The following is a 27,805-nucleotide window of genomic DNA, read 5'->3' on the forward strand; positions in this document are numbered from 1 at the left end:
CGGGACTGCATTTCCCAGAAGCCACCGGGCTCGCATCCCCCTCGACCGGTGGCTCCTCTTCCGGTGTCGGAGCAGCTGTGGTCCCTACGTGGTGAGTAGGACCTATCTGAAGGTAAAATTCAGCGGAGGCAGCCACAGTTTCTGACCAGAGCCGGTTGGGAACCCTTGGAGGGGGTGAGAGGCTCTCCAGGCGAGGACAGTCGGAACTGACAGGGCGTGTGGAGCCCCGGAGTCTCAGGCCTGTGTCTGCGTGAGCAGCAGGGATTTGTGTGCTTACAAGAGACGTGTGTGCCTGCGTGTGTGTGTGTTTATGTGTGTGTGACACTGTGACAGTGTGTCTCAGTGACGGCGTCCGCGCTTGTGTGTCAGTGACAGATACTTGATTGTGTTTATTTAACTTCGTGGCTGATGGGTGACCGACGGTCGTGGCCGTGTGGGTTGTCACTGGAACTCGTGGCTCCAGGCTCCGCGGATCCTCTGCCCTGTCTCCGCACAGCCACTTGGGGCCGGCCGCAGATAAAAGAGGGAAGCCAGATTCTGAGCCTTAGAATGGAAGAATGGAGAATCACAGCAAGATGACACAGACTTGATCTTGAGATGAGATATTTTGAAGCTGGAATTGGCCCCACGGCAGGCTTCTGGGAAGACCTGGTGAGGTCCCAAGAGTAGGAGCCCCTCCTGGAAGGTTCCTCCTTGGAAACTGCTAAACGTCAGCTGCATGTTTCATAACCACAGCATTTCCAGAACTCTGGCCCCAGCAACCTGCTGTGAATTAGACACCGATTTCTCCCTAGACGTCAGTGATCCTGGCCTCTCTTATACTGCAAGGTCAACACTATTCCAGTATCGTTTCTACTATTCTGGCTGTGTGTGTTTGGGACTAGGTGAGAGTGTGTAGTCATGCAGGGTTTTCCAAGTTGCTGTGCTATCCAAGAAAACCCTGATGTTTCATAATTTCCTTGTCTTTTCCCAGTGCTACCTGTCTCTAAAAATAGGGGGGAGGGGGATACTGAGAGAAAAGAATTTTTGTTAGACATCTAAAAATTAAAGTTCAGGTGAGTTTGTGTTTCCTCATTATTCATTAAATACACTTGAATTTTAAAGATATGAGCCCCTTTCTTTTCCTTCTGCTGAAATGTCCTGCCTAATAGTGGCAAATCCGTGAATTCTGTGTGAGGCCATGCAGATGGATCACCCTTCTCAGGGCCCCCAAGTCCTTCTCTCCATAATTCATTTAACCTGTTGTCTACTGTTAGCTATTATGTTTCTAATTTTTGACTACCAACTAGAATTAGTCTATAATGAACATCATTATGCATGGATATTTATGTCCTTTTACAATCAGTCCCTAAGGATAAATTTCTAGTTTTGAAATTCAAGTAAAATACCAGACATTTACAATATGTCAATATACTTGTACTCAGTCTAATACAATGACAGAAAGATATAGTTGCTCTCCTCAAATGACTTGTTATCCAGTAAGGAAATGAAATCAGAATAGTAATAAGTAAGATAGAAGATGTAAGGGGAACCTGGGTGGCTCAGCTTGAGGGTCTGCCTTTGGCTCAGGTGGTGATTCTGGGGTCCTAGATTGAGTCCTGCATCAGGCTCCCCACAGGGGGCCTGCTTCTTCCTCTGCCTCTCTCTCTGTGTGTCTCTCATAAATAAATAAAGAAATTCTTTAAAAAAATAAAAAAAGAAGATGTGAGATGCCACTAGCGAAATCCAGGTGACCTGCTTTGGGAGTTCATAGGAGGAGACATCATTCTGTCTCTAGCACCCCTGCCAGAATATGATCACATTATGAGAACTCCCTTGTGTGACCACACCACACTTTATTCATTCTCATGATGATGGGTTGTTTCTCATATTTGACTATTATGAATAAACCATCTATGAACACTCTTGTACAAGTTCTTTTGTGGGCATATGTTTTTGTTTTTCCTGGATATCTACTTAGGGGTGGAAGTGGTTGACTTAATTTGCACTCCACTGCAGGATACAGTTACTTCTCAAGCTGGCCATCACTTGCTATTGTTAATAATTTTAATTTTAGTCATTCTGATGTGTGTGTAGTAGTATCTCATTGTGATTTTAGTTTGCATTTGTCTGATAAGTAATGATATAAGCATCTTTTTGTATGATACTGCCCATTTGATATACTCTTATGAAGGTCTCTTCAAGTCTTTTGTCCATTTTTAGTCTTTCTTAGTCATTTTCCTATTGATTTGTAGGAATTTTGTGTATATTTTGAATACAAGTCCTTTGCGAGTATATATAAACATATGCATATGCCTCTCTGTGTGTGTATGTGTGTGTGTGTATGGAAAGAGAGAAACAGAGAAAGAAAAAAATATTTCATTAGCTTTCTTACTTTCTTAATGATAAAATGAACAGAAGTCCCTGATTTTAACAGAGCTATTTACCAATATTTTTCTTGTATGGTTATTGCATATATGTTCTGTTTAAAACATCTTTTCCTGGGGAACAAGGGACAGCTCTTCTTTATGATAGAATTCTGGTTAAGTGTAGAAGGAAAGAGGAACATAGGAAATGACCATTTAGGCAAACACCATGGTAATAATTGTTTCAGACGCAATCAATTGATAGATGCTAAAATTAGTGGGTGAAAATTTGAGGAGAAAAAGGATTTGCAGAGTGTCTAAAATATTCCCCACTACCCAAGATGCTTTTTAACAACAAAGGGAAAGGTCATAACTTTACAGTAGAGAAACCCAGCAGAAGCAGTTGAATAAAGCCATCAAGGTTAACATCACCAGTAATAAGGCATTAGTGTCATGAACCCTTTCTTATGTGAAGAGAAGGACACGAGACTGCTGTGATACTGCCAAAAAATGCACAAACTCATTCCAATTACAAAATATTAGAAAAACCAAGTGGGAGGATATTTGACAAAAAAACATGATTGGTACTCCTCCAAAATGAAAAGGTCATGAAGATTAGGTGTGGTGGACAGACTTTAGAGTGACCACCTGAGTGCTTCCCACTCCGTGTCTGTGCCATTGCATAATCCTCATGCCTGGAGTACAAGCAGAACCTGTTACTTGCTTTAACCAATAGAAAATAGCAAAGGTAAGGGGGATGTCACTCCTGTGATAAGGTTAGCTTTTATGGTAAGAGAAAAGAAAAGAAATGGCAAGTCACTGTTGTGGTTATGTTATGTCATATAAGACTCCATTATAGTGGACTAGAGCTAGAGACTCTCTTCGTGGGCTCAATGAAGTAAGTGGCAATGCTGGAGAAGCCCATTGTTGCCAGAAACTGCAGGTGGCCTCTAGGACCTGAGGTTGTCCACCAGTGGACAGCCAGCAAAAGGGGCCCTCAGCCCCATAGCTGCAAGGAAATGAATTCTGCCAACAATCTGAATGAACTCTGAAGTAGATTCTTCCCCAGTTGAACCTCTAAATGAAAACACATCCCAGCCAACACCTTGTTTACAGTTTATGAGATCAGCCTAATGAGAGCATCCAACTAAACTGTGTGCAGACTCTGGGTTCAAAGAAATTGTGAGATGATAAATATGTGTTGTTTTTAAGTTAAATTTGTGGTAGTTTTTTATAACAGCAGTTGAAAACTATTACTTACCATAAGAAGACTGTGGAGATTGGAAGAGACTAAGGAGAAATAACAGCTAAATGCAATGTATGATCATTTATAGGATCCTGGAAAAGAAAAGGACGTTAGTGTGATAAACTTGGTGATATTTGAATAAGATATGCCATCAAAAAAAAAAAAGATATGCCATCCGTAGTATTGTACTAATGTTAATTTCCTGGTTTTGATAATTGTCCTATGTAAGATGTTAACATTGGATGAGGGGTAAAAAGAACTCTGTACTCATCTTGCAACTTTTCTCTAAGTCTAAAATAAGTGAAAATAAAAATTAAACCAAAAAAGGAAATTTTTTCATATCCATTATCGTGATGTTTTCCAGTTTCTTCTTCCAGAAAATTTATTGTGTCAGTTTTCAAATTCAGGCATATGATCCATCTTGGATTTATATCTGTATTTAGTGGGATCAATGTCAAAATTACGTTTTGCACACAGACCCCCAATTGCTCGGGCACCTTTTGTTGAAAAAGACTATCCTTTTTGCTCTAAATTGTAGTCAGACTTTATTTGTGAAAAGTGTGACTGTATACGTGCAAGTCTCTTTCTGCACTCTCTATTCTATTGGTCTATTTTTCAATCCTGTGTCAGTATCACTGTTTTAATTACAGTAGCTTTATATCATGTCTTGATATCTAATGTGATTTTGAGAACTCTGTTCTTCAGAATTGCCCTGACTGTTCTAGGTTCTTTGCATTTTCATAATTGTAGAACAATTTCATAATTTTCTAAAAACAAACCCTCCTGACATTGTTGGAGATGCATCAAATCAATAGATACTTAGAATTGATATTTAAAATTGAGTCTTCTAATTCATGAACACAGATTATGTTTACATTTATTTAATTCTTCTTCAGTCCCTTAATGTTTTGTTGTTTTCAGTTTAAAAGTCTTGTTACTTCTTTTGTTAGATTTATTCCAAAGTATTGTACTTTATAGGTTTTTTATAAACTGTTGGGATTTTATTTTTTTAATTTTATTTTTATTTTATTTATTTATGATAGTCACAGAGAGAGAGAGAGAGAGAGAGAGAGAGAGAGAGAGAGGCAGAGACATAGGCAGAGGGAGAAGCAGGCTCCATGCACCGGGAGCCTGATGTGGGATTCGATCCCGGGTCTCCAGGATCGCGCCCTGGGCCAAAGGCAGGCGCCAAACCGCTGCGCCACCCAGGGATCCCAACTGTTGGGATTTTAAATTTTACTTTTCCAATAACTGTTTTAATACAATTAATTGTTTTATACTTTGGCCTTTTATTCAACAATCTTGCTAATAAATTCATTTAATCTAATAGTTTGTAAAACTGAAATTTTTATGTATAAAATCATATTATCTGCAAATAAAAATGATTTTACTTTTTTTTCCAATCTTCATACCTTTCATTTTACTTTTTCCCCTCCATATGGTATTGGATAGGTCTTACAGTACAAAATTTAGTACAACTAGTAATAATGGACCAGTTTGCCTTGTTCCTGAACTCAGGACAGTGATCCATATTCCACCTCTCATATCATGATAGTTGTAGTTTAATTCTATAGATCCCCTTTATCAAATAAAAGAAGTACCCTTCTTTTCCTAGTTTGCCAAGAATTTTTATTATGAACAGTGGTTGAATATTATCAAAGTTTCTGCACATAATGACATGTACATGGCTTTCTCCTTTATTATTTAAAGTTGGAAGGTTATGTTGATTGATTTTTTAATTAAATTACTTTTATATTCCTAGACTAAATCTCTCTTGCCCTCTATATCACTGGTAATATTTGTTTTTTTTTAACAGATTTTATTTAATCATTCATGAGAGACACAGAGAGAGAGAGAGAAGCAGGCTCCATGCAAGGAGCCCAATGCAGGATCTGATCCCGGGACCCCAGGATCATGCCCTAGGCCAAAGGCAGGCACTAAACCACTGAGCCACCCTGTGATTCCTTATTTGGTTTAATATCCTTGCTAATATTTGGTTTGATATGCTTACATCAATGTTCATGAGAGATGTACTGTAATTTTCCTTTCTTGTAATTAATGTCCCTGTCAGGTTTTGATACCATAGTTATGCCTCATGATATGGTCCATTTTTTCCTGTTTTCTAGAAGATACTGTGTTTGACTGGTATTTTAAATTCCTTATATGTTTGGGAGAATTTGCCACTGAAGCCTCTCAGGCTGACATTTTTATGAGAAGGTCCTTAGTAAAGATTTTATTTCTTTAGTAAGTATAACAATATTCAGATTTTTCATTTCTTATATTAGTTCAGTTAAATTATATTTTCAAGGCATTTTAAAATTTCATATATATTTTCAACAATAGAGTTGTTCATGAAATTGTTACCAGTTTAATGTCTGTAATATATGTAGTGATATCTCCTTCCATATTCCTGATATTGACACTTATTTTCTTGACTTGTAAGAGGCTTATCAACTTTATCTCTTCAGTGAGGTAGTTTTTGGCTTTATTGATTTTTCTTTGTTGTATATGTGAGGTTTTGTCACTGGTTTCTTTTAGTATGCTCTACTTTCTATAGGCTAAATTTGCTTTTCTTTTTCTAGCTTCCAAAGGTAAATCATTTATTTTTAACCTTTCTACTTAAATAATACATACATTTATGTTTGGATGAAGGAGATCAAAGAATAGAAAGAAAAAACTAAGAGAACAGTTATTACAAATGCTCATGCTCTCCACTGGGAGAAAATAAATTCCAGATTTATTTAGCATTGATGTAATTTGACAAAGGATTTCCATCATTTCACTACCAATATACTTGCTGTGTCAATATATCTGTAGTACACCTAACAACTATGATGGAGATTAAACAATGAGTGGCATTTATAAAAAACAAAACAACATATTTAAAGCTAAAAAATGTCTTTGTAAGCATTGGTTGGAGCACATCTCACAAGTTTTTTTATGTTATACCTTCAGCTCAAAATATTTTCTGGTTTCCAGTTTATGATTTTGTTTTTGACCTATACGTATTTAAAGATGAACTTTTTATATTTGGAAACATCTGAGAAATACCTGTTTTTAAGTTCTAATTCCAAAGGCTTAGAAATATATACATTCTTTTTTGATATTAATCATTTGAAATTTATAGATGCTTGTTTTATCGCTCAGAACATTCTGATAAATATATTCTGAGCATTTGAAAAGAATGTGTAGTCTTTAATTTAGAAGCATGTTCAATTAGGTCAATTTGATTAATTCTGTTCAAACTTCTATGGCCCTCTGGATTTTTTTTCTCTTCCTGTTATTGGTTACCAATAGAGAGTATTAAACTCTCAAACTTCAATTATAACTTTGTCTATCCTTTAGTTCTGTTGACCTTTGCTTTCTATATTTTAAAGCTATGTTATAAGAAATGTAGGACTACCATATTCTTCTTAAATTGTATGACATATATTTATTGTATCTGTTATTGATATACCAATACTAGTGTTTTTCTAATTATTGTCTAATATATTTGTGTCTTTACATTTAAAGTGTATTTCTTATAGGCAGCATAATTGATCCTGTTTTTCTCTTTAATCTAATATGAAGATCTTATATTTTAATTGCGATATTTGGTACATTTACATTTTACTAGAATTACTGATACAATTTGGCTTAAGTCTGTCATCTTGCAATATATTTTTTGTCTTGTTCCATTTTTATTTCTTTATTCCTCTTTACCTGTGTTCTTTTGTATTAATCATGTATTTTTATTATTTCATTTTATCTCTATTAGGATTTTCTGGTTGTACATCTTTGTATAATTCTTTTAATAGTTAATTGAGCTATTATAGAATGCATCTTTAAGACAATCTCCCTTAAATTAGGGCTTTTACTACATATCAAATAATATAAAAACATTTTAATAGTCTAACTCCATTTATGGTAGTATTGTCATTTCTTCTTCCTGTATTACAAGCCCCACAAGCAATATTATTTTTGTTGCTTTAAACAATCCATCTGTTTAGTTATATTAGTCATATATTTAATATGCCATAGCTTTTTGCACATCCATGCTTCCACCTGGGATTATTTGCCTTTAGCCTGACTGTTGTCCTTTAGTATTTCTTGTTAATAAGAAATTCTCTAAGCTTTTGTTAGAAAAGGATCTTTCCTTCATTTCTGAAAGATATTTTCTCTGGGTATAAACTTCACAGTTGTCATTTTTTTTCTTTCAACACTTTAAAGATAAAATTCCATTCATCAGGCCACTATAGTTTCGTTGAGAAATGAACTCTTTCTTGTTGTTTTCTTTTAACTGTTATCTTTTTTAAAACTACATGCTATTAGGATATGTTTTTAAACTCTGTTTTTCAACAGTTTGACCATGCTGTGCCTAGGTATGGATTTCCTTACTTTATCTGGTTTGCTTTGATGAATTTTTTAATTTATGCATCAAAACATTTCATGGAGATTTGTGATGTTTTTGTACATTATTTCTTCAAATAAATTTTCTGTCCTATTTTTTTAGGTGTTCAATTTCATGTTTTGACTTTCCTGTATTTCTTTAATGTTCTGTTCTTTTTTCTCTCTGCATAAGATTATTGTTCATTCGACTTTACACTGACTACCAAATGCATTCTTAATTTTCACTACTATATTTTTATAATTACAAAATGTTCATGTGAATCTTTAGGATTCTAAATCTCTATTGATATACTTCCTTTTGCATTCTGACTGAACCAACCAGGTGGCCCTGCGTCCCTTTTTAAGTAAGCTCTACACCCAACCTGGGGCTTTAAGTCACAACTATGAGATCAGTAGTTGCATACTTTACCAACTGAGCCCATTTTCTTTTTTTTTTTCTTTTTTTTTTAAGATTTTATTTATTTTTTCATGTGCAACACAGAGAGAGACAGAGAGAGGCAGAGACACAGGCAGAGGGAGAAGCAGGCTCCATGCAGGGAGCCCGACGTGGGACTCGATCTCGGGTCTCCAGGATCACACCCCGGGCTGCAGGCGGCGCCAAACCGCAGTGCCACGGGGGCTGCCCTGAGCCCATTTTCAATCCAACTTTACCCATGTTTTCCTCTATTTTTTTTTGGCATCTTAATCATAATGTTTTCAAATCCTTGTCTACTAGCTCCACTATGTAGGTTATCTCTGGGTCTGTTTCTACAGAGAGAGATTTTTTCTCTTGGTTATTAGTAAACTTTTTCCTGTTTCTTTGCATGTTTAATAATTGTTATTGTATGGTGGCACTGTGGATAATATACAGATTCTGGATTATGTTGTCTTGCTTTAATGAGTTTACTTCAGGCTTTTTCAGCCTCAGTTCTGTTGATAATTTTAGCTAGATAATTCTTGGTTGTGAGGGGCTTTCCTGTGCATTATAGGATGCTTAGCAGGATCCCTGGTTCTCTATCTAATACATACAATGGCACTGGGGGCACATGGGTGGCTCAGTTGATTAAGCATCTGCCTTCAGCTCAGGTCATGATCCAGGAGTCCTGGGATTGAGCCCTACATCAGACTCCCTACTCAGCGGGGAGTCTGCTTCTCCCTCTCCCTCTGCCTCCTCTCTCTCTCATTCTCTATCAAATAAATAAATAAAATCTTTAAAAAAAAGAAACAATGGTACCCCTTCCCACATTTTGACAACCAAATATGTCTTCAGACATTGCTGAACGTTTCCCCATTGAGAACCAATGGAATGCACAATCATTTTCAAAGTCTACTTCATTTTCCACTGTATGAATGCACTATAGTTATTTAATTAGCCACCCATTTATGTACCTTTAGATTTCGTACCTTTAAATTTCTCTCCAGTTTAAAAAAAATTTAACTGGCACATTTTACAGTTATCTCCTTTGGAGAGAGACTCAGAAATGACCTTTCATGGTTAAATTCTTATGCAGAATTCTGTTCTGTCTCAAACGCTCTAGGTTCTCACAAGTCTACAGGACATCACAGCAATGCTCTTTTCCCTTCAACCATATTATATGTGGTGCATCATCAACCCTTAAAGTCTGAAAAAATGAATACCTATAAATGATAGTACCTTATTGCTTGAAAACATCTCTTTAGTAAATCTTTTGATAGGTGATGTCTTAATTGCCTATTCTTAGGTTTCACATAAGGAAACAAAAAATCTGGATTCAAAGGCAATAGTTGGAAAAATAAGTTGGCCTTTTAAGTATAGAAATGTGATTCAAAACACATCACTTCTACTTATTATTTGTGATATGGAGAAATGTCTTTAAAATTCTTTTAAAATGTCTTCAAGATTCTTTGAACTTTTATGTTTTCATCTGTTGAACTGAGGTAATAACTGCACTGCAGAATTAAATGTTAATGTGTATAGACTATCAAAACATAGAGGGCTGCCAAAACCTATGTATTGCTATATGGCTTCAGTAAGCATGAATTCACTCTTCTCTAGTAGGTACTGGGGGTGTTGGTTTCTGGGGGCACAGGCAAGACTCATGGCAGAAAAGTAGATCCTAATAGGGAAATCCAGGTTGGTTAGCCCAGAGAATCTTGAAAGTCATAGCTCTAGCTTAGGGATAAGGCTTCACATGGGCAGATAGTTATACAGTGGTCAAGGTTTTAGGTTGGTTTCTACTGCTTCTGTCTTTTATCTGGTGCAAAAGATTTCATGTCCAGGTCCACCCAGACACATGAAGATTGTTGTAGTTTGTGTTGTGTGGCTTGGTCTTTACCCTGAAAGATAGGCCTAGATGAGGATCTGTTCAATATTACTGAACAACCCAGGACTGGGTTTTAGTTGGCTTGATAATTATGAGAATTAAGGCAGTGTGGGTGTCTGAATCTAGCTCTGGTGTAAGAGTGCCTGTGCTCTTATACACTCTTGCATGGCTTATATCTGTAGGTACAGGGAAGGGCCTGGGTTTGTCTGGATTTCTATATCCCCTGACACGTGTTCATGTGTTTGGGAGGGTGGAGAGTGAGCAAGGACAGTGGGAAGCAGGAATAAATAAGAAAGAAGAAAAGCTATATTACCTTAAATAATTTTTGGTGTTCTGAGATACACCAGACCTCAAGGCCTCTTTTTCCTCTCCCAGCTCTGGCATCTTTGAATTGGATTCTCTAATAGAGAGAACCTGAGGAAGATCAGCAGTTTGAAAACCATGACCTGGGTAAGTGGTTGTGTGTCTCCCTCCTAAATACTATGATTTTTAAGTCATGTAAACTTTCATTCTTTATCCCCATGCCTCCTAACTATGAAAGCTGTATCTCTGATTCATGGTTTCTACCCTTACAGAAAAGGATGGCATCCTCATTTGCTCCCTTTCTTTCTAACTTACTTGAAATTATTCATTAAAAAAATCCATTCATCTTTTATGTGTTCAGCCTTCTGTCAAAAAGCAGTGCTGGCGCAGTTCAAGAGTGAAGTACCTTGAAGGAAATATTTGAGCTAAACTTGTCAGGTTTGTAGTTTATGATATAGAAATAAGTGTCCTAGAGCACCTGGGTGGCTCAGTTGGTTGTGTCCAACTCTTGACTTCAGCTTAGGTCATGATCTCAGGGTTGTGAGATTGAGCCCCATGTTGGGCTCCATGCTGGACATGGAGTCTGCTTAAGAGTCTCTCTCTCCCTTTGCTTCCTCCCACCAAAAAAAAAAGGAAAAAAAGGAAAAAAAAAGAAAGCAAGAAAACAAGAAAGCAAGAAAGCAAGAAAGCAAGAAAGAAAGAAAGAAAGAAAGAAAGAAAGAAAGAAAAGGAAATTGACCTATTTGGCCACAAGAGGGAAAACTTTCTCCTTAGTTTTCCAGGAAGACAAAGGAGAATTGGGTTATGGTCTCAGGCTCACGTGTGAGATGAGATCTCAGCTTTAAAAAGCTTTTAGGTTTGGGTAGAGATGGTATTGGTGCATGCTGAGAGAGACAGACAGACATCAGAGCTCTGGCTAAGGGAATCACTGAGAATTTAATAAGGTAGTAAGGTCTATTTTGTATTGAAAGAGAAATTGCTGGTCTTGAGTAAATCAGTTGTTCTGATAATCCTATATCCTATATTCTAACTAGGAACAGGAGTTCTGTAACAGATTGTAGAAAGGAAGATCATCTAGAACTACAAGTGGTAGATGATACTGAACAGTGAGGAAGAGGTTAAGATTTGTGTTCAACCTAAATATCATAATAGTATAATACTTTAACATTTAATATTACTTTAATAATATTAATACTACTTTAGTACTTTAAAATAGATTAAATCTGATGTCTTAGGGACTAAATGAAAACATTAATTTGTGAGAATAAAGGAAATGCTTATGATGCATAATCTGACATATATCTTGATAAAATTACTTAATTTTACACAAACTCTATTTCCTAAGATAGAAAGTTTATCAGCTTTTTGAAGTATAATTAACATAAAATTAAATATTTTGTCTTTGTAAAGCAGGTTTATTGAAATACAACTGACAATGAAATACTCATATTTAAAGTATAGAATTTGATAAATTTGACTTGTGTATATACCTGTGAAACTATTACTATGGCCAAGATAATGAGCATATCCATCATTCCAAAATTTTTCTCATGCCCCTTTATAATTGCCCATTCCTACCTGCCCCCAACATTGCCCTTCATGCGCAGGCATCTGCTGTTCTGCTTTCTGCCACTATAAGTTGGTTTACATTTTCTAATATTTTATATAAATAGAATCATACATCATATGCCCTTTTTAATCTTATTTCATTAAGCATATTTATTTTGAGATTCATCCATATTGTTGCATTTATTAGTAGTGCATTCTATTTAATTGCTGATTAGTATTCTGTTCTCAGCATATATAAAAATTTGTCTATCCATTCTTCTGTTGATGGATATTTGAGTTCTTTTCACTTTTTGGCTATTACAAGTAAAGCTGCTATGGACCTTCATGCACAAATCTTTGTGTGGACATATGCTTTCATTTCTTTTGAGTAAACACTAGGAGTGGAATATGTTTAACTTTTTACAAAATCAATAAACTATTTTTCAAAGTGATTTATCACTTTACATTCCCACCATCAGTGTGTGAGCTCCATTTTTTTTCACAACTCCAGCAACACTTAAAATGGTTAGTCTATTTAAATTTTAGCCATTCTAGTAATTGTGTAGTAATACTGTCTCCTAGCAGTAAGCCATGGCAATCATAAGGCTCACTTCATGTGTTACTTGTCTCTCAGGGATCACTGCCCAATATTTTGTCTCGAAAACCACTGTTTAATACAATTAGTTCATGTTTTTGGTTATTTCACATGGGAAGGTAAGTCTAATCCATGTTACTCATCTTAGCTGGAAGAGATTTTATAACTCATTTTGAGGGAAAATGAACAATTCTTCTTACCTGTTCCTTGAAGAGAAAAGATAGAAGAACTTGCATTTACTAATAGTATGTGATTTAGGTACATAGTAGGTAATGTGCTTATATATGCTGTTTCATTTAACTGTGAAAGTCTGTTTACTTTATTCATTTTCATAATTTAGGTATTTAAGTTGTCCTTTATTTTTAAAGAAATTGTGTGCACTCCAACAGAATTCTAGACTGTTGGCATGCTACTTCGGAAGTTAATATATTTATTCTTGTCTAATCATGTCATGATCTCGTAACTTCAGTCTATTTGTTTTTCTATATTGCCCCCTTACTGCAATTCAATCATTTCATCTTGAACATTTTTTTCTTTACTGTTATGAATAATACATGGGTTTGTTGTTTCAGGTGCCATTGACATTCAGTGATGTTGCCATAGACTTTTCTCAGGAGGAGTGGGAATGCCTAAATTCCGATCAGAGGGATTTGTACAGAGATGTGATGTTGGAGAATTATACTAACTTGGTCTCACTGGGTAAGGACATCTGCCTGAAGTGATGTAGAATCTGCTATCTGAAATAGAGGCTTTATCCACTGTATATTTTATGCTCTATGTCCAGAAACCAGATAAGTTTCTCCATATTCATAATCTCCATATTCTCAAAGGTCTACTTTAACCGTTGTGAGATAGAAACAGCATTTCTATTCGGCACCTGAATCTTTCTTTCATTTACTTTCCTACCTCCCTCTGTCCCATCCTGCAATTCCTTCTTTTTCTAAATAAATAAAGGTTTGAATCCCAGGACTTTTTCTGCATAACCAATGGCAAAGGAAACAAATTTCATATTATGTGTATGGTCAGAATATCTACAAATATTCCGTTTTAACTGCTGATCCACCTACATGGAAAATAGGTAACATAGTGTTCTGGTTTTCTCCTTGCTACAAAAGAACCTTGGTAAGTTTTACAGTGTAGAATGAATCAAGTACATTATCTTTTTGGTGTTATTTTTATACTTAGGGCATGGAAATGTTGGCTTGCAGTGATTTTATAGATTCTACTGAGAAATGAAAGTCTTTGTTCAGTTTTTGGAAAATATTTGACCATTCTTTCCTCTCTTCTGGGACTCCAGTTATACCAATGTTAGATCTTTTGAGTGTATCTCACAGTTCTATCATGTATATATCTCCTTTTATCTCCATTACTTTCTGTTGATCTGTATTTCAGCTCACTTATCCTGTATTCTGCTACAATAAGTCTGCTCTTAAAGATGGGTTTTTCATATCATATATTATCTTTTTCAGTTCTAGAAATTCAATTTGTCCTATAACATCAAACCATCTGTTGAAATTCATTATTTACTTTCTTTTCATTAATGTTTTTTCATCTGTGCGTATGCATGTAGTGTATTCTTCTCTCTTGTTATTCATTATATGGTAATTCTTATTCAAGATAATGGCTAATTGTTATTGTATGCTGGACACGTGTACAAAAGAATTGAATGGGGGGCACCTGGGTCGCCCAGTTGGTTGGGCATCTGATTCTTGGTTTCTGCTCAGGTCGTAATTTCAGGGTTATGGGATTGAGCCCTGCATTGGGCTCTGTGCTTGGAACAAAGTCTCCTTGTCCATCTCTCCCTGTTCCTCCCCCTGCATGCTTTCTCTCTCTCTAATAAATAAAATAATAAAATATCTATTTTAAAAAAGAACTGAATGGTATCCAGATGATACTTCCACCAGAGTATTTACATTTTCCTCTATAAATCAATAGGGTGGCAGACTGGTCACTATAATACAATCAGGGATTGAGCTGGGTCAGTGCTGGTTTTCAGTTTTGGTAATTCTCGGCTACCTTTTTTTTTTTTTTTTAATTACTTTGCCTTTGCTGCTAGCTGTACTCAAAATCAGTAAGCTTCTGGCAGGGGCAAAGTGCTAGATCCTCAGGGCCAATTCATGGCTCTTGTTGTTTACCCGTTTTGATTTCAAGCTTCCTCTCCCAATGAGTCTCTTGATTCTAGAAGAAGTATTGAATATTAATAAGCTGATCATCCATTTGATATACCAGAAAAAGAAGAGCACAGCAGGCTTAAATAAAGTAGAAGAAAGGAAATAATAAAGGAAAAAACAGAAATTAATGAAATAAAAACCAAATATATAAAAGCGTAAGTCACAACTATAAACTTGGTTATCTCAAAGAATTAATAAAAATAGTGCAACTCTATCAACATGAATCAAGAAAAATATCTATGAAAGGAAAAAAGGCATCAAATTACAAACCATGAAGTCTTGTAAATATATTTTGAAAAACATTTTGCCAAAAACGTTGAGAAATCAAATGAAATAAATTAGAAATTTTTAATCAACAAAAAATTCCACTCAAGAAAAAAAATCATGAAAATTCTCATAAGCCCTAAAGGAACTGAATCCATCATTAGGTGTCTTCCCATAAACTAGAAGATTCAGGCCCATATGGTTTGTAATTAAAGTATAACTATGTGGGATCCCTGGGTGGCGCAGCGGTTTGGCGCCTGCCTTTGGCTCAGGGCGCGATCCTGGAGACCCGGAATCGAATCCCATGTCGGGCTCCCGGTGCATGGAGCCTGCTTCTCCCTCTGCCTATGTCTCTGCCTCTCTCTCTCTCTCTCTCTCTGTGTGTGTGTGTGTGTGTGTGACTATTGTAAATAAATAAAAATTTTTTTTAAAAAAAAGTATAACTATGTGCAACAGTTTGAACATGTAAGAATTTGGGAAAATTTTCCCCATGACCTCTTTTTGTATAGAGTCTAACAAAGAATATAGAAAATTAAGAGATGAATAGAAAAGTAACTATCATTTTAAAGATATGAAGTACATTTATAATATATAATAGCTCTTTCAGTATCCTTATCTACTGATTATATTATCTGTATCATTCCTTGGTGTGCTTATTTTGATTAATTTTCTCCTCGTAAGAGTCATATTTTCCTGCTATTTTACATGCCTGCTAATTTTTTATTGGATGCCAGACATTGTGAAGTTTACTGTGTTGGGATGCTGGATTTCTAATATTCTAATATTCTTTTACATATTTTGAGGCTTCATTTTGGGATGTAGTTATATAATTTGAAATCTGTTGATCCTTTCATGGTTGGCTTAGCTTTGTTAGAACAGAACAGGTTTTAATCTAGGGCTAATTTGGCCACACTACTGGGGCAATATCCTTCTGGGGACTCTGATGCTTCATGTATTATGGAGTCTTTCCACTCTGGTTGGTGGAAACAAGAATTTATCCCCTGCCCTTTGTGACTTCCAGGGGTTGTTTTGTCTACTCATACCCAGTAGCACATTCTTTGTTCTCATTCTTCACACAGATGTCCAGATTCACATACAGCCACACTTCTCTAGAGATCTCTCTGTGCAGCTCCCTCCCCTCCAGTACCCTACTTTGCAAATTCTGCATCTCATTCTTTTTTTTATAAATTTATTTTTTATTGGTGTTCAATTTGCTAACATATAGAATAACACCCAGTGCTCATCCCGTCAAGTGCCCACCTCATTGCCCGTCACCCAATCACCCCCACCCCCCGCCCACCTCCCCTTCCACCACCCCTAGTTCATTTCCCAGAGTTAGAGGAGTATTTCATGTTCTGTCTCCCTTTCTGATATTTCCCACTCATTTTTCTCCCTTTATTCCCTTTCACTATTTTTTATATTCCCCAAATGAATGAGACCATATAATGTTTGTCCTTCTCTGATTGACTTATTTCACTCAGCATAATACCCTCCAGTTCCATCCACATTGAAGCAAATGGTGGGTATTTGTCATTCTAATGGCTGAGTAATATTCCATTGTATACATAAACCACATCTTCTTTATCCATTCATCTTTCAATGGACACCGAGGCTCCTTCCATAGTTGGGCCATTGTGGACATTGCTGCTATAAACATCGGGGTGCAGGTGTCCTGGCGTTTCATTGCATCTGTATCTTTGGGGTAAATCCCCAGCAGTCTGCATCTCATTCTTTCCCTTAATTCCCTACTCTGTATTTTCAACTCAGGGATACAGTTGCACTATTTTAGTTTCCCCTCCCTGTGCTCTGTTCTAGAAATTCTCTTTAGATGGTCAGCAATGGTACTTGTGGGGCACACTTCATTTGTTTTCCCTTCCCTCAGGAGATTTCAACCCTGTACTATCTATTTTCCAATATTTGAAAGATGCTGTTTCATACATTTTGTTTGGTTTTCTAGTTTTTAAGGTAGGAGGGCAAATTTGATCCCTTTTAATGATGTATAACTAAAAGCACAAGTTATTAATTCTATCTTTGAAAGCTTCTTTGCACTTTAGTACAATAAATCTTAGATTCACCTTGTATCTTCCCTGCCCTGGACTAGGAATTAGGTGTTTCTCCAAGGCACCCTCATTAACATCAGTTGGAAATAGTTTACAGAGACTGAAACTTGGACAACAGAGAAACTAATTGTAATCATCTCTTTGTTGGGATAAATATACAATTTTTAAATTATTCTGTGGAAATTGATTTGTTTAGATTTTTCATCTCTTCTGGAATCTGTTTCTGTGATTGTCTTACTTTTATTTTGAAATAATTTTAGATTCACAGAAGAGTTACAAATGTGGTACAAAGAGTTCCAATATATCATTCCCATAATGATAACATCTTACATAACCATGGTACATTTGTGAAAACTATCAAAGTAACATTTTACAATACCTTAAATATTTTATTTAGATTTCACCAGTTTATGCACTAATGTCTTTTTTCTGTTTTAGGATCCAGTCCAGGAAATTACATTATTTTTAGTCATCCTGTGTCCTCACTTTCTTCTAAATGTGACAGTTTCTCAGTTTTTCCTTCTCTTTCTTGACCTTGATACTTTTGAAGATACTGTTTGGTCAGGTATTTAGTAGAGTGCCTCCAAATTTTGGTGTGTTTGGTGTTTTCTTATTATTAAACTGAGACTATGTATTTGGGGGAAGAATACCAGAGAAGTACCCTTCTTATTACATGTTAGGGGCATGTGAGATCAACATGATTTATCAGTGGGGTGCTAACCTTAAAAACTTGTATAAAGTGGTTTCTGTCACTTTTCTTCACTGAAAAGTTGTTATTTTTTTCCTTTTCATATTTTGTTAGAAGCTAGTCAGTAAATTTAATTGAGGTCAGTTTTTATAAATTATGTTTTCAAAAAAAATCATTTCATGTACATCTTAAATTTATTTGCATTGTTGCCTTGTACAGGTTTCTTAAACATTCTCTATTTCCTAATTGATGACTGTTTCCCTACTGGCATTGTGTTTAGATTTTCCTATCTTTTGTTTCTTGAATAGGTAGTCTAGGTGTTAATTGTTCAATTTTATTTAAAATTTGTTTTTATTATATTGATTTCCCTTTTCTGTTTTCTTTCAGTAGACTTTATCATTCTTTTTCTAATTTTTTTCTCTTCTTAATTTGGATTTAATATTTAATTCATTTATTTTAATTATTTAATTTTTCATTAGATGTAAGCCTTTTTTAGTCTATGAGTTTGTAGCACTACAGTTAAAGGCCATAGATTCTGATCTATCATAATTTTATTATTGTTTTCAAGAAGTACTGTGGCTTCAGTTTGTATTTATAATTCTCAAACAGTAGTTGTTGATTTTTATTTATCAATAGAAAGTGTTTTGGCTTTTTGAGATTGCTACTCGTTTCTCATTGGTTCAGAGATATTGCTTTACTTCAAATTTTTGAACATATTGTACTTCATAGAAGAATCCCACTTGCCTTCAACTCATAGTTGACCCATTTAGCACATTATAGAGTTCTTCAGGCTGCTCTACAGGCCAATTTTTAGCCAACATTCAACATAAATGCAGAGTCCCAGGCATTTGGTTTCCCAAAGTCTATTCCCATTGCATTTAGTTACTTTATTTTTACTCAACATCCTCAAGTTTAATTTCTTAGACTTTCATAAGCCTTTTAAAATAACATTAACTATTGCAATCCCTGAAATACATTTATTTTATTTATTTATTTAGTTAGTTAGTTAGTTAATTATTTTTTATTGGAGTTCAATTTGCTAACATATAGCATAACACCCAGTGCTCATCCCATCAAGTGCCCCCCTCAGTGCCCGTCACCCAGTCACCCTCATCTCCCGCCCACCTCCCTTTCCACCACCCCTTGTTCGTTTCCCAGAGTTAGGAGTCTCTCATGTTCTCTCTCCCTCCTGAAATACATTTCTGTAAAATTCAAGAGGGATTGGCTTTGGCTATAAAGAAACGGAAGGGAGAATTTGGGAAAGTCATTAGAGAAACAAAACAGTAGGCATCTGTAGGATGAATGAATAATATTAAAATTCTACTAATGAAGGTAATACACCATCTGGTTATCTTGAGATAAAGCAGAAAAACAATCATGACTAGGCACAGGAAAGATGGAACAATAGTGATAAAGATGTGTTATCAATTTAAGATGGTAAGCAATTGGAGAATGATCACATATCAAATGTTCCCATTTATATTTTTGACTGAGCTAGTTTGGGTGAGCATATTTCTCACCTGTAAGGTAAATGATAGAGGAAAGCATATTTTACTGTAATAGGTATGAAAGATTAGTCAAGGAGACATGGTTGATAACTGTTGCATAATTTTCAGAAACTAAATGTATGTTTTATTTTATTTTATTTTATTTTTCTAAATGTATATTTTACTCAGCTTAATGATTTAAACTTAATTTTCATTCTTATTTACCTTTACTTTCATCCAAATTAATTTCTAAAATTCGGTATTTTATCCTACAATTAGTATTTACCTTGTGGTAAGAACTTGTTTTGTAGTAGAAGTTGGAAGAAGTTTTGAGTTTTAGAATAAGAAAGTAAGTGGTAAAACAAATGAGAAAATAAATATGTAATAGAGAAAAGGATTTTGAAGGCAAAAATTAGCTGTTGGAACACAGAATAAAGGATATTAATATACTTAGAGTTAGCAGAGGCAGCCTTTCTGAATAAGTGATTTCTAATCTACAACACCTGAAGATAGTAATTTAAAGGATCTAGATAAGAGGATTTCTGAAAGGTGGAGCACCTGTATGAAGCCCCAGGAAATGGGAAAGGTTATGGCATGTTTTAGTAGCTGAAGAAATGCTCTGGGATAATATATAGGGAACAAAAGATGCCAAGGGCTTGAGATAAATTTGTGTAAATAACATAGATCCTTTTTATTCATGGTTATGTACTTAGGGTTTTATTCTAAGATTTAAAAAAAAACATTGAAAAAATTACATAGAGCCATCTGATAATGTTAGAAATGTAGATGACTAGAACCTACTCTTCTAAATTCTGATTCACTCAGTCTCAAGTGGATATCTAAAAGGTAGTGTATATAAGAAGCTCCCTCTATAATTTTGATCCAACTAATGTGAGAACTACTGACTTTTTCTCTTTGCCTACTCACACTTTATAGTTCTCAATATGAACTTTCATAATTTTCTGAGGTCTTCTTGCCTTTTAAATTTTTCATGACAGCTTTTCAGGATTGTATGACCTTTTTACTTGTTGTGCACATACTTTTCAATTTATCACTATTTTTACTCTAGAAGGCCCCCCACTCATCCCCTGTACAGGAAAATAGCATTTGTTTATTTTCTTGTTTTCTTTCAGACATTGATTTTACAACTGAAACCAACAAGTTATCTTCAGGAAAAAGCAGTTATGAAGTAAATTCATACCATCGGGAGACAATGAAAAGGAGTAAAACCTTCAACCTCATGAGGTTTATTTTCAGAAATGACCCACAGTGCAGAATTGAATTTGGGAGAGAACAGGGGCCTAACATAGGATGTTATAGTCAAATGACACTTATAAAACATATATCTCTTCCTCTACATCAGAGAGTTCACACTAGTGAGAAATCCTATGAATGTAAGGAATGTAGGAAGGGCTTTAGAAAATATTCATGCCTTACTGAACATGTGAGAGACCATAATGGTGTGAGACCCTATGAATGTAAGGAATGTGGAAAGGCCTTTATAGTTCTCCAGCATTTTATTAGACATAAAAAAATTCACACTGATTTGAAACCCTATGAATGTAATGGATGTGAGAAGGCCTTTAGGTTTTATTCACAGCTTATTCAACATCAGATCATTCATACTGGTGTAAAACCCTATGAATGTAGGCAATGTGGGAAGTCTTTTAGACGTTATTCTCACCTTACTGAACATCAGAAAATTCATATTGGTTTGAAACCCTATAAATGTAAGGAATGTGGGGAAACTTTTAGATTGTATCGACATATGTGCCTACATCAGAAAATTCATCATGGTGTGAAACCCTATATATGCAAGGAATGTGGGAAGGCTTTTGGTCATCGTTCAAGTCTTTATCAACATAAGAAAATTCATTCTGGTGAGAAACCATATAGATGTAAACAATGTGGAAAGGCCTTCGTTCGCAGCTATCTACTTATTGAACATCAGAGAAGTCATACTGGCGAGAAACCTCATGAATGTAAGGAATGTGGAAAGGCCTTTAGTAGGGGCTCAAGCCTCCTTAAACATAAGAGAATTCATAGTAGTGAGAAACTCTATGATTGTAAGGAATGCGGGAAGGCCTTCTGCAGAGGCTCTCAACTTACACAACATCAAAGAATTCATACTGGTGAGAAGCCACATGAATGCAAAGAATGTGGGAAGACATTTAAGCTTCATTCATACCTTATTCAACATCAGATAATTCATACTGATCTGAAACCATATGAATGTAAACAATGTGGGAAAGCCTTCAGTCGTGTTGGAGACCTTAAAACACATCAGTCAATTCATGCAGGGGACAAACCTTTTGAATGTAAGGAATGTGGGAAAACCTTTAGACTTAATTCTCAACTGGTTTATCATCAGACAATTCATACAGGTTTAAAACCATATATATGTAAAGAATGTAAGAAGGCCTTTCGTTCTATCTCAGGTCTTTCTCAACATAAGAGAATTCATACTGATGAAAAACCCTATGAATGTAAAGAATGTGGCAAAGCCTTTAATCGCAGTGATCGACTTACTGAACATCAGAGAATTCATACTGGTGTGAAACCACACAAATGTAAGGAATGTGGAAAGGCCTTTACTCGTTGCTATCAACTTACTCAACATCAAAGATTTCATAATAGTGAGAAACTCTTGATGTAATAATCAAAAAGCACTTAGCTTTGGCACATCTTTTACCATTATCATTGTTCTACCACCTAATGATGTTATGGTAAAGATAAAATTATTTAAGATAAAATTTAAATGCATTTTGCACATAATATTTGCTTAGTAAGTATTGTGGTTTTTAATGATAATCACTATTTTTTAAAAGATTTTATTTATTTATTTATTTATTTATTTATTTATTCATGAGACACACACACACAGAGGCAGAGACACAGGCAGAGGGAGAAGCAGGCTCCATGCAGGGAGCCCGACATGGGACTCGATCCTGGGTCTCCAGGATCATGCCCTGGGCCGAAGGCAGGCGCTAAATTGCTGAGCCACCCAGGGATCCCCGATAATCACTATTAATACTATACATAAATTCATGTGGAAAGAAGACACTATAAGCATTTTTTTAATGTATCAAGGTTCATCCATATTTTCTTCAGATAATTCATTCTGGACAAAATTCCATAGAATATATTAAGACATTTTTATTCAAAGCTCAACATCCTGAAGACTAATAATAAGAAACCCTGTGCCTTTATTGAATATTGAGAGTTCAGCTGTTGAAAAATTGGAGAGTAGTTTGAAGAAACTTTCTTACAATAAGTTCTACAATACAGATAACACACAATCCACATGCCCTACAATTGAAAGAAATTAAAAAAAGAACAATTTGGTAGCCAAAGACCTAGGTTGACTTGGAAAAGTTTTTCTTCAAGTTTTTAAATTTATATAAAAGGTACAATAGTGTCACAGTGAAATTTGTTTGCCTCCACCTAAATTCAATGTATATCTCTCTCTCGCATAAATATGAACATGTATATATACAGATGCACATATACCATATATCATTCTCATTACATATTGTTTTTTTCAAAGATTTATTTATTTATTCATGACACAGAGAGGGAGAGGCAGAGATACAGGCAGAGGGAGAACCAGACACCTTGCAGGGAGTCTGATGCGGGACTCAATCCTGGATCCCGGGATCATGACCTTAGCCGAAGGCAGGCACCCAACCGATGAGCCACCCAGGTGTCCCTTCTTATTACATATAGAGTATATTTACATATATCATTTTGCTGTTTTTTTTTCAGTGAACATTTTAGATATCACTTCACCTCTAAAAAGTCAACATACAACTCTTAGAATTAAGGATAGGGCACCTGGGTGGCTCAGTGGTTTCGCATCTGCCTTTGGGTCAGGTTGTGATCCCAGGGTCCTGGGATCAGGTCCTGCAACAGGCTCCCTGCAGGGAGCCTGCTTCTCCCCCTGCCTATATCTCTGCCTTTCTCTCTGTGTCTGTCATGAATAAATAAATAAAATCTTTTTTAAAAATTAAGGATAAAAAAATAAAATAAAAATTAAGGATAATATTCTAGATGATGATTAAACCATTGTTACCTAAAAAGCACTAATAATAACCTTATATTGTTCTATAATATTCAGCCCATTTACAAATTTCTCTGATTGGTTAAACAATGTATTCTAGAAGTGCTGGCTTTTTAAAATGCCAAAAACCAAACCAAGCTCATATACTTTATATGACTATGGCTTATTGGGTCCAGTAAGAATTGATCAATAATTTACTCTCCACCTCCTTACATTTTTTGAAGACTCAAAAGAAGTAACCTATATAATTCCATATTTGTCCTGCTTTTTCTCAAAGTGGGCTTAACTTGTTCCTCTATCCCTTGTATTTATTGTGAACTGAAGCTTATGTCCAGAGGTTTGATTAGGTTTCAGATTAAACATTTTTTACAAGACTGCTTCATAGATAAGTGTATTTGATATAAAATATCAAATACAAGTGATACAAGTGAAACATTGTTTGATCTCTTCACTCATATATTGACCACAAGTTCTCTCCATTGTATTGGTACATTTTTTCTTTGCAATTAGTAATTCCTGTAAAGTCACATTGGCACTCCAACTGAGAAATTTAAACAGGCTATTATTCTAAAGAAATTTTTTAAAAACCCTGCCAAAACTCTCATTTTATATTTACCCTTTCCCATGCTCTTCATGATTTCCCACTTCCAATTCCCAATGGTCTAAATTTCCATCTGGTATCATCTTCCTTCAGCTTGAAGAACTTAATTTAGCATTTCTTGGAGTGCATATCTACTAGTAGTGAATTTTCAGTTACCTTTACTGAATGCCTTTGTTCTTGAAGGATTATCTTTCTTGCCATAGAATTATGGAGTTTGTTGTGTAGTTTTTTAAAAAAAGATATTGTATCACTGACTTCTGTCCTCTGTAGGTTGTGATGAGAAGTCATTTGACTTATTTTTCCCCTGTATGTATCATTTCTCTCTGCATGCTTTCAAGATTTTTCATTATCTTTGGTTTTCATCTATTTGAGTATGCTGGTCTAAGTATGGTTTATGTTACTTTTTTTGGAGTTCTCTGAGTCTCTGAAATATGTACACACATGCTTTTCCCCAAATTTCAGAAACTTTTGTCCACATCCAGATTAATTTTCTGCTCTTGCTTCTTCTGGGATTCCAAGTACTCATGTTAAATCTTTTGATATTATCCCACAGGTCACTGGCTGTTATCTTCAACATTTTTACTCTTTTTATATGGATAATATCTATTGCTCTATCTTCAAATTTATTTTTTTTCTTGTCAGCTCAATTATGCTGTTAAGCTTATCTATCAAATGTTTGATATTGTACTTTTCAGTTCTATTATCTTCATTTGGTGCTTTTTTTATAGTTTGTTTCTTTACTAAGATTTCCTGTTTCTTCATTGTATATTTTGGCAATGCTTTTGAGGCCAGTGAAAATCATTCATATATTGATTCACGATAAAAAAAAATAAGTAAAATTAATATTCACTTGTGAAAAGTATCAATTTCAAGAAATATTCCTACCTTTTTAGCTAGGTCACAAAAACAGGTTTCCTTTCCTTGGAGTTTCAGATTTGTGTGTTCATATGCAGTGTGATACCGGTGAGAAAATCACACTGTCATTTTGGGGGATCCCGATTATGAAATATTTACCAAGTATTTTTTTAAGGAAAACCTTGGAGTTCAAAATAAAGTAAATCTTTGTAAAACTTCAACCATTCAACCAATGAGCACTGGCAAAGAACATAAGATAAACAAATTCATTGTTTTCTGTTTCAACAGTTCTATAAAGTGACAATGATTCATAATATTTACATGCATATATTAAATCATCATACTTCTCATACTGTGGAACAATCAATTAGGGAGACATCAAGCTCTTTAAAATTCCAAGGAATTCACATTTTTAACCTCATATAACTGGTTAACTATATGAGAAATTATTTTTTTCATATCTAGTGGAAATTCTTTTTTTACATATATAAAATATTTTTAAATTATCTATGCTATGGGGACACCTGGGTGGCTCAGCAGTTGAGCATCTACCTTCGGCTCAGGGCATGATCCCAGGATCTGGGATTGAGTCCCACATAGGGCTCCTTTGCAGGGAGCCTGCTCCTCCCTCTGCCTGGGTCTCTGCCTCTCTCTGTGTGTCTTTCATGAATAAATAAAATCTTTTTTAAAAAATAAATATCTATGCTATGAATCTGATTTTGTAGGCTCCAAATTGACAACATTTCTATTTGATTTGGAAGTCTTCTGAGGCAAAATTTACCCAGAGTATTAACTAGGCAATATTTCATATCGTACAACTCATCTAAAGCTAGAGGAGAATACATGTAGCTTTATTAATTTTGAATTTTTGATATTGTTAGATCTTTTATGGGTAGCTGACTGGTGGCTTCAAGTTCTTTTTACTTTTTATAAAATATTTTTAGGGTCACTTGGGTGGCTCAATGGTTGAGCATATGCCTTTGGCTCAATAATAATATTTCCAGGGTCCTGGAATCAAGTCCCAAAAGCCTGCTACTCCCTCTGCCTATGTCTCTGCCTCTCTTTGTGTCTCTCATGAATAAATAAATAAAATCTTTAAAAATGTGTATATTTTTAGTCTTTTTCATAATATCCTAACAAAACTTCCATAACTACAATAATTTGTCTTCCTGTATTTCCACATAAAATTTGATTGTGTATGTAAGACACAGAGCCATTTTATAGATATACAGTTATAAGTTCAGATTATGTTTCAAAGTTGTTTAAAATTTTGGTTTTCCATTTAATTCTGATTTCAGGCAACTAATTTTATCCATTCATTTTTGGTTATCAAAAGAAAAACTTTCATCAAATGTATGTATTTGCTGCAAATGTCTCACAATATTCTCTACTTTATTTACTTAATTTTTTTTTACATTATCCAACAGGTTTTGTTTGCTTTGTTCATAGCAAATTGCAATTGGCATTTGTTGTGAAATTTATAGTACTTCTTCCAGTCTCTTATTTTTTACTCTTCTGGCCATAGTACAGGTCTCTACTTGACTATGCATCATTAGTAAGCTTTCATTTTAAGTTTTAAAATCTGTACATACTTATCTAACCTACAATAATAATTTAATTATAACTAAATAAGTACTTATATCTAATTACCAATTATTTCCTTCATATCACTGTAAATCATGTTGTCTTCATAAAATATCCAAATAAACACATCAATTGCTTGACATCAGCGAGATGAGTGATGTGTTTATGTGTAACACTAGAAACAACATATACACGTGAAATGAACACTATATTACATCTATGCAATGCAATGGTTGAAGTGAAATGTAGTCTTACCAAAACAATAAAGTTGCCAGTAATGGTAAAATATTTTACACTGCTTTTGTTTTTATATTTAACTAATTAGAATGAGATGAAATTTAAATCAATTTCTCAGTCGCACTAGCTTTGTGTCTTAGAAAGTTCAATTTGATGGCCATATAAAATATATTAGATGTGTGGGAATGAGATGAGCATAAAAAAATGACAACAAAGTATCTGTCCAATATTACTAGGTATTACAATAATGCAGATTGGACATAAGTAAGATTCACTACAGCTATTATGGTAGAAAAAAGCTAAATATTTTTCATATATTAAGTAGAATCAGCAGGACTTGATGGGATGTGAGAGACCACAAATTCCAGAAAGATTCTCAAATACTGCAAGTGTACCAGTAAACCCTCATTTCAATTATTTAATTCTAGCCTACTACATCTTTTGTTCAATACCAGTGTCCAGGAAGTCCGATTCCATAGTTGGTATTTGAATTAGGGCCAAGTCTGATAATTACCCCCACGCCATTGATCTCCTTTTCTCCCATAATAAAAGAATAATCACTTCTTTATTTGCTTGTGTATACCACTAAGGATGAGGATTCTCCCACCTTATTTGTCCATGGATCTTCTATTATGGCCAACTGGAGATAACTGAAATTATGAGGCAGTTTGAGGGAACCTACCTTTTTTTTTTTTAAAGATTTTATTTATTCATAGAGACACAGAGAGAGAATGAGAGGGAAAGACACAGGCAGAGGGAGAAGCAGGCTCCGTGCAGAGAGCCTGACGTGGGACTCGATCCAGGGTCTCCAGGATCACACCCCAGGCTGCAGGCGACACTAAACCGCTGCTGCCACCGGGGCTGCCCTGAGGGAACCTACCTTAAACACACCTTGTTATCACCCTTTGTTCCCTCTTCCATGCCTCCATTCTGCTGCCTGGATTTGAATAAGATGACCTGGAGGACTTTGGAGCAGAGCCACAACACCAGGCTTAGACTGCCACTTCCAGAATTTCATGCAACAGAAAAAATTTTCCTGGTTGAACCAGTCATTCTGGGTCTTACAGCCAACATAAACTTTACTGATTCA

At 35.2% G+C, this 27,805-nt stretch overlaps 1 protein-coding gene across 1 annotated transcript; it reads left to right on the forward strand.

Moving 5' to 3' along the window:
* The first annotated feature begins 10 nt into the window (after nt 1–10).
* ZNF404 (zinc finger protein 404) lies at nt 11–26,766 on the forward strand. Its single transcript, XM_025424721.3, has 4 exons — nt 11–91; nt 10,638–10,712; nt 13,281–13,407; nt 20,512–26,766. The coding sequence occupies exons 2-4, from the start codon at nt 10,704–10,706 to the stop codon at nt 22,032–22,034; spliced, it is 1,659 nt and encodes a 552-aa protein (XP_025280506.1). The 5' UTR covers nt 11–91; nt 10,638–10,703; the 3' UTR covers nt 22,035–26,766.
* The last annotated feature ends 1,039 nt before the right edge of the window (nt 26,767–27,805 follow it).

This window comes from Canis lupus, chromosome 1 (genome assembly GCF_003254725.2).
Source record: "Canis lupus dingo isolate Sandy chromosome 1, ASM325472v2, whole genome shotgun sequence".
NCBI classification, from domain to species: Eukaryota; Metazoa; Chordata; class Mammalia; order Carnivora; family Canidae; genus Canis; species Canis lupus.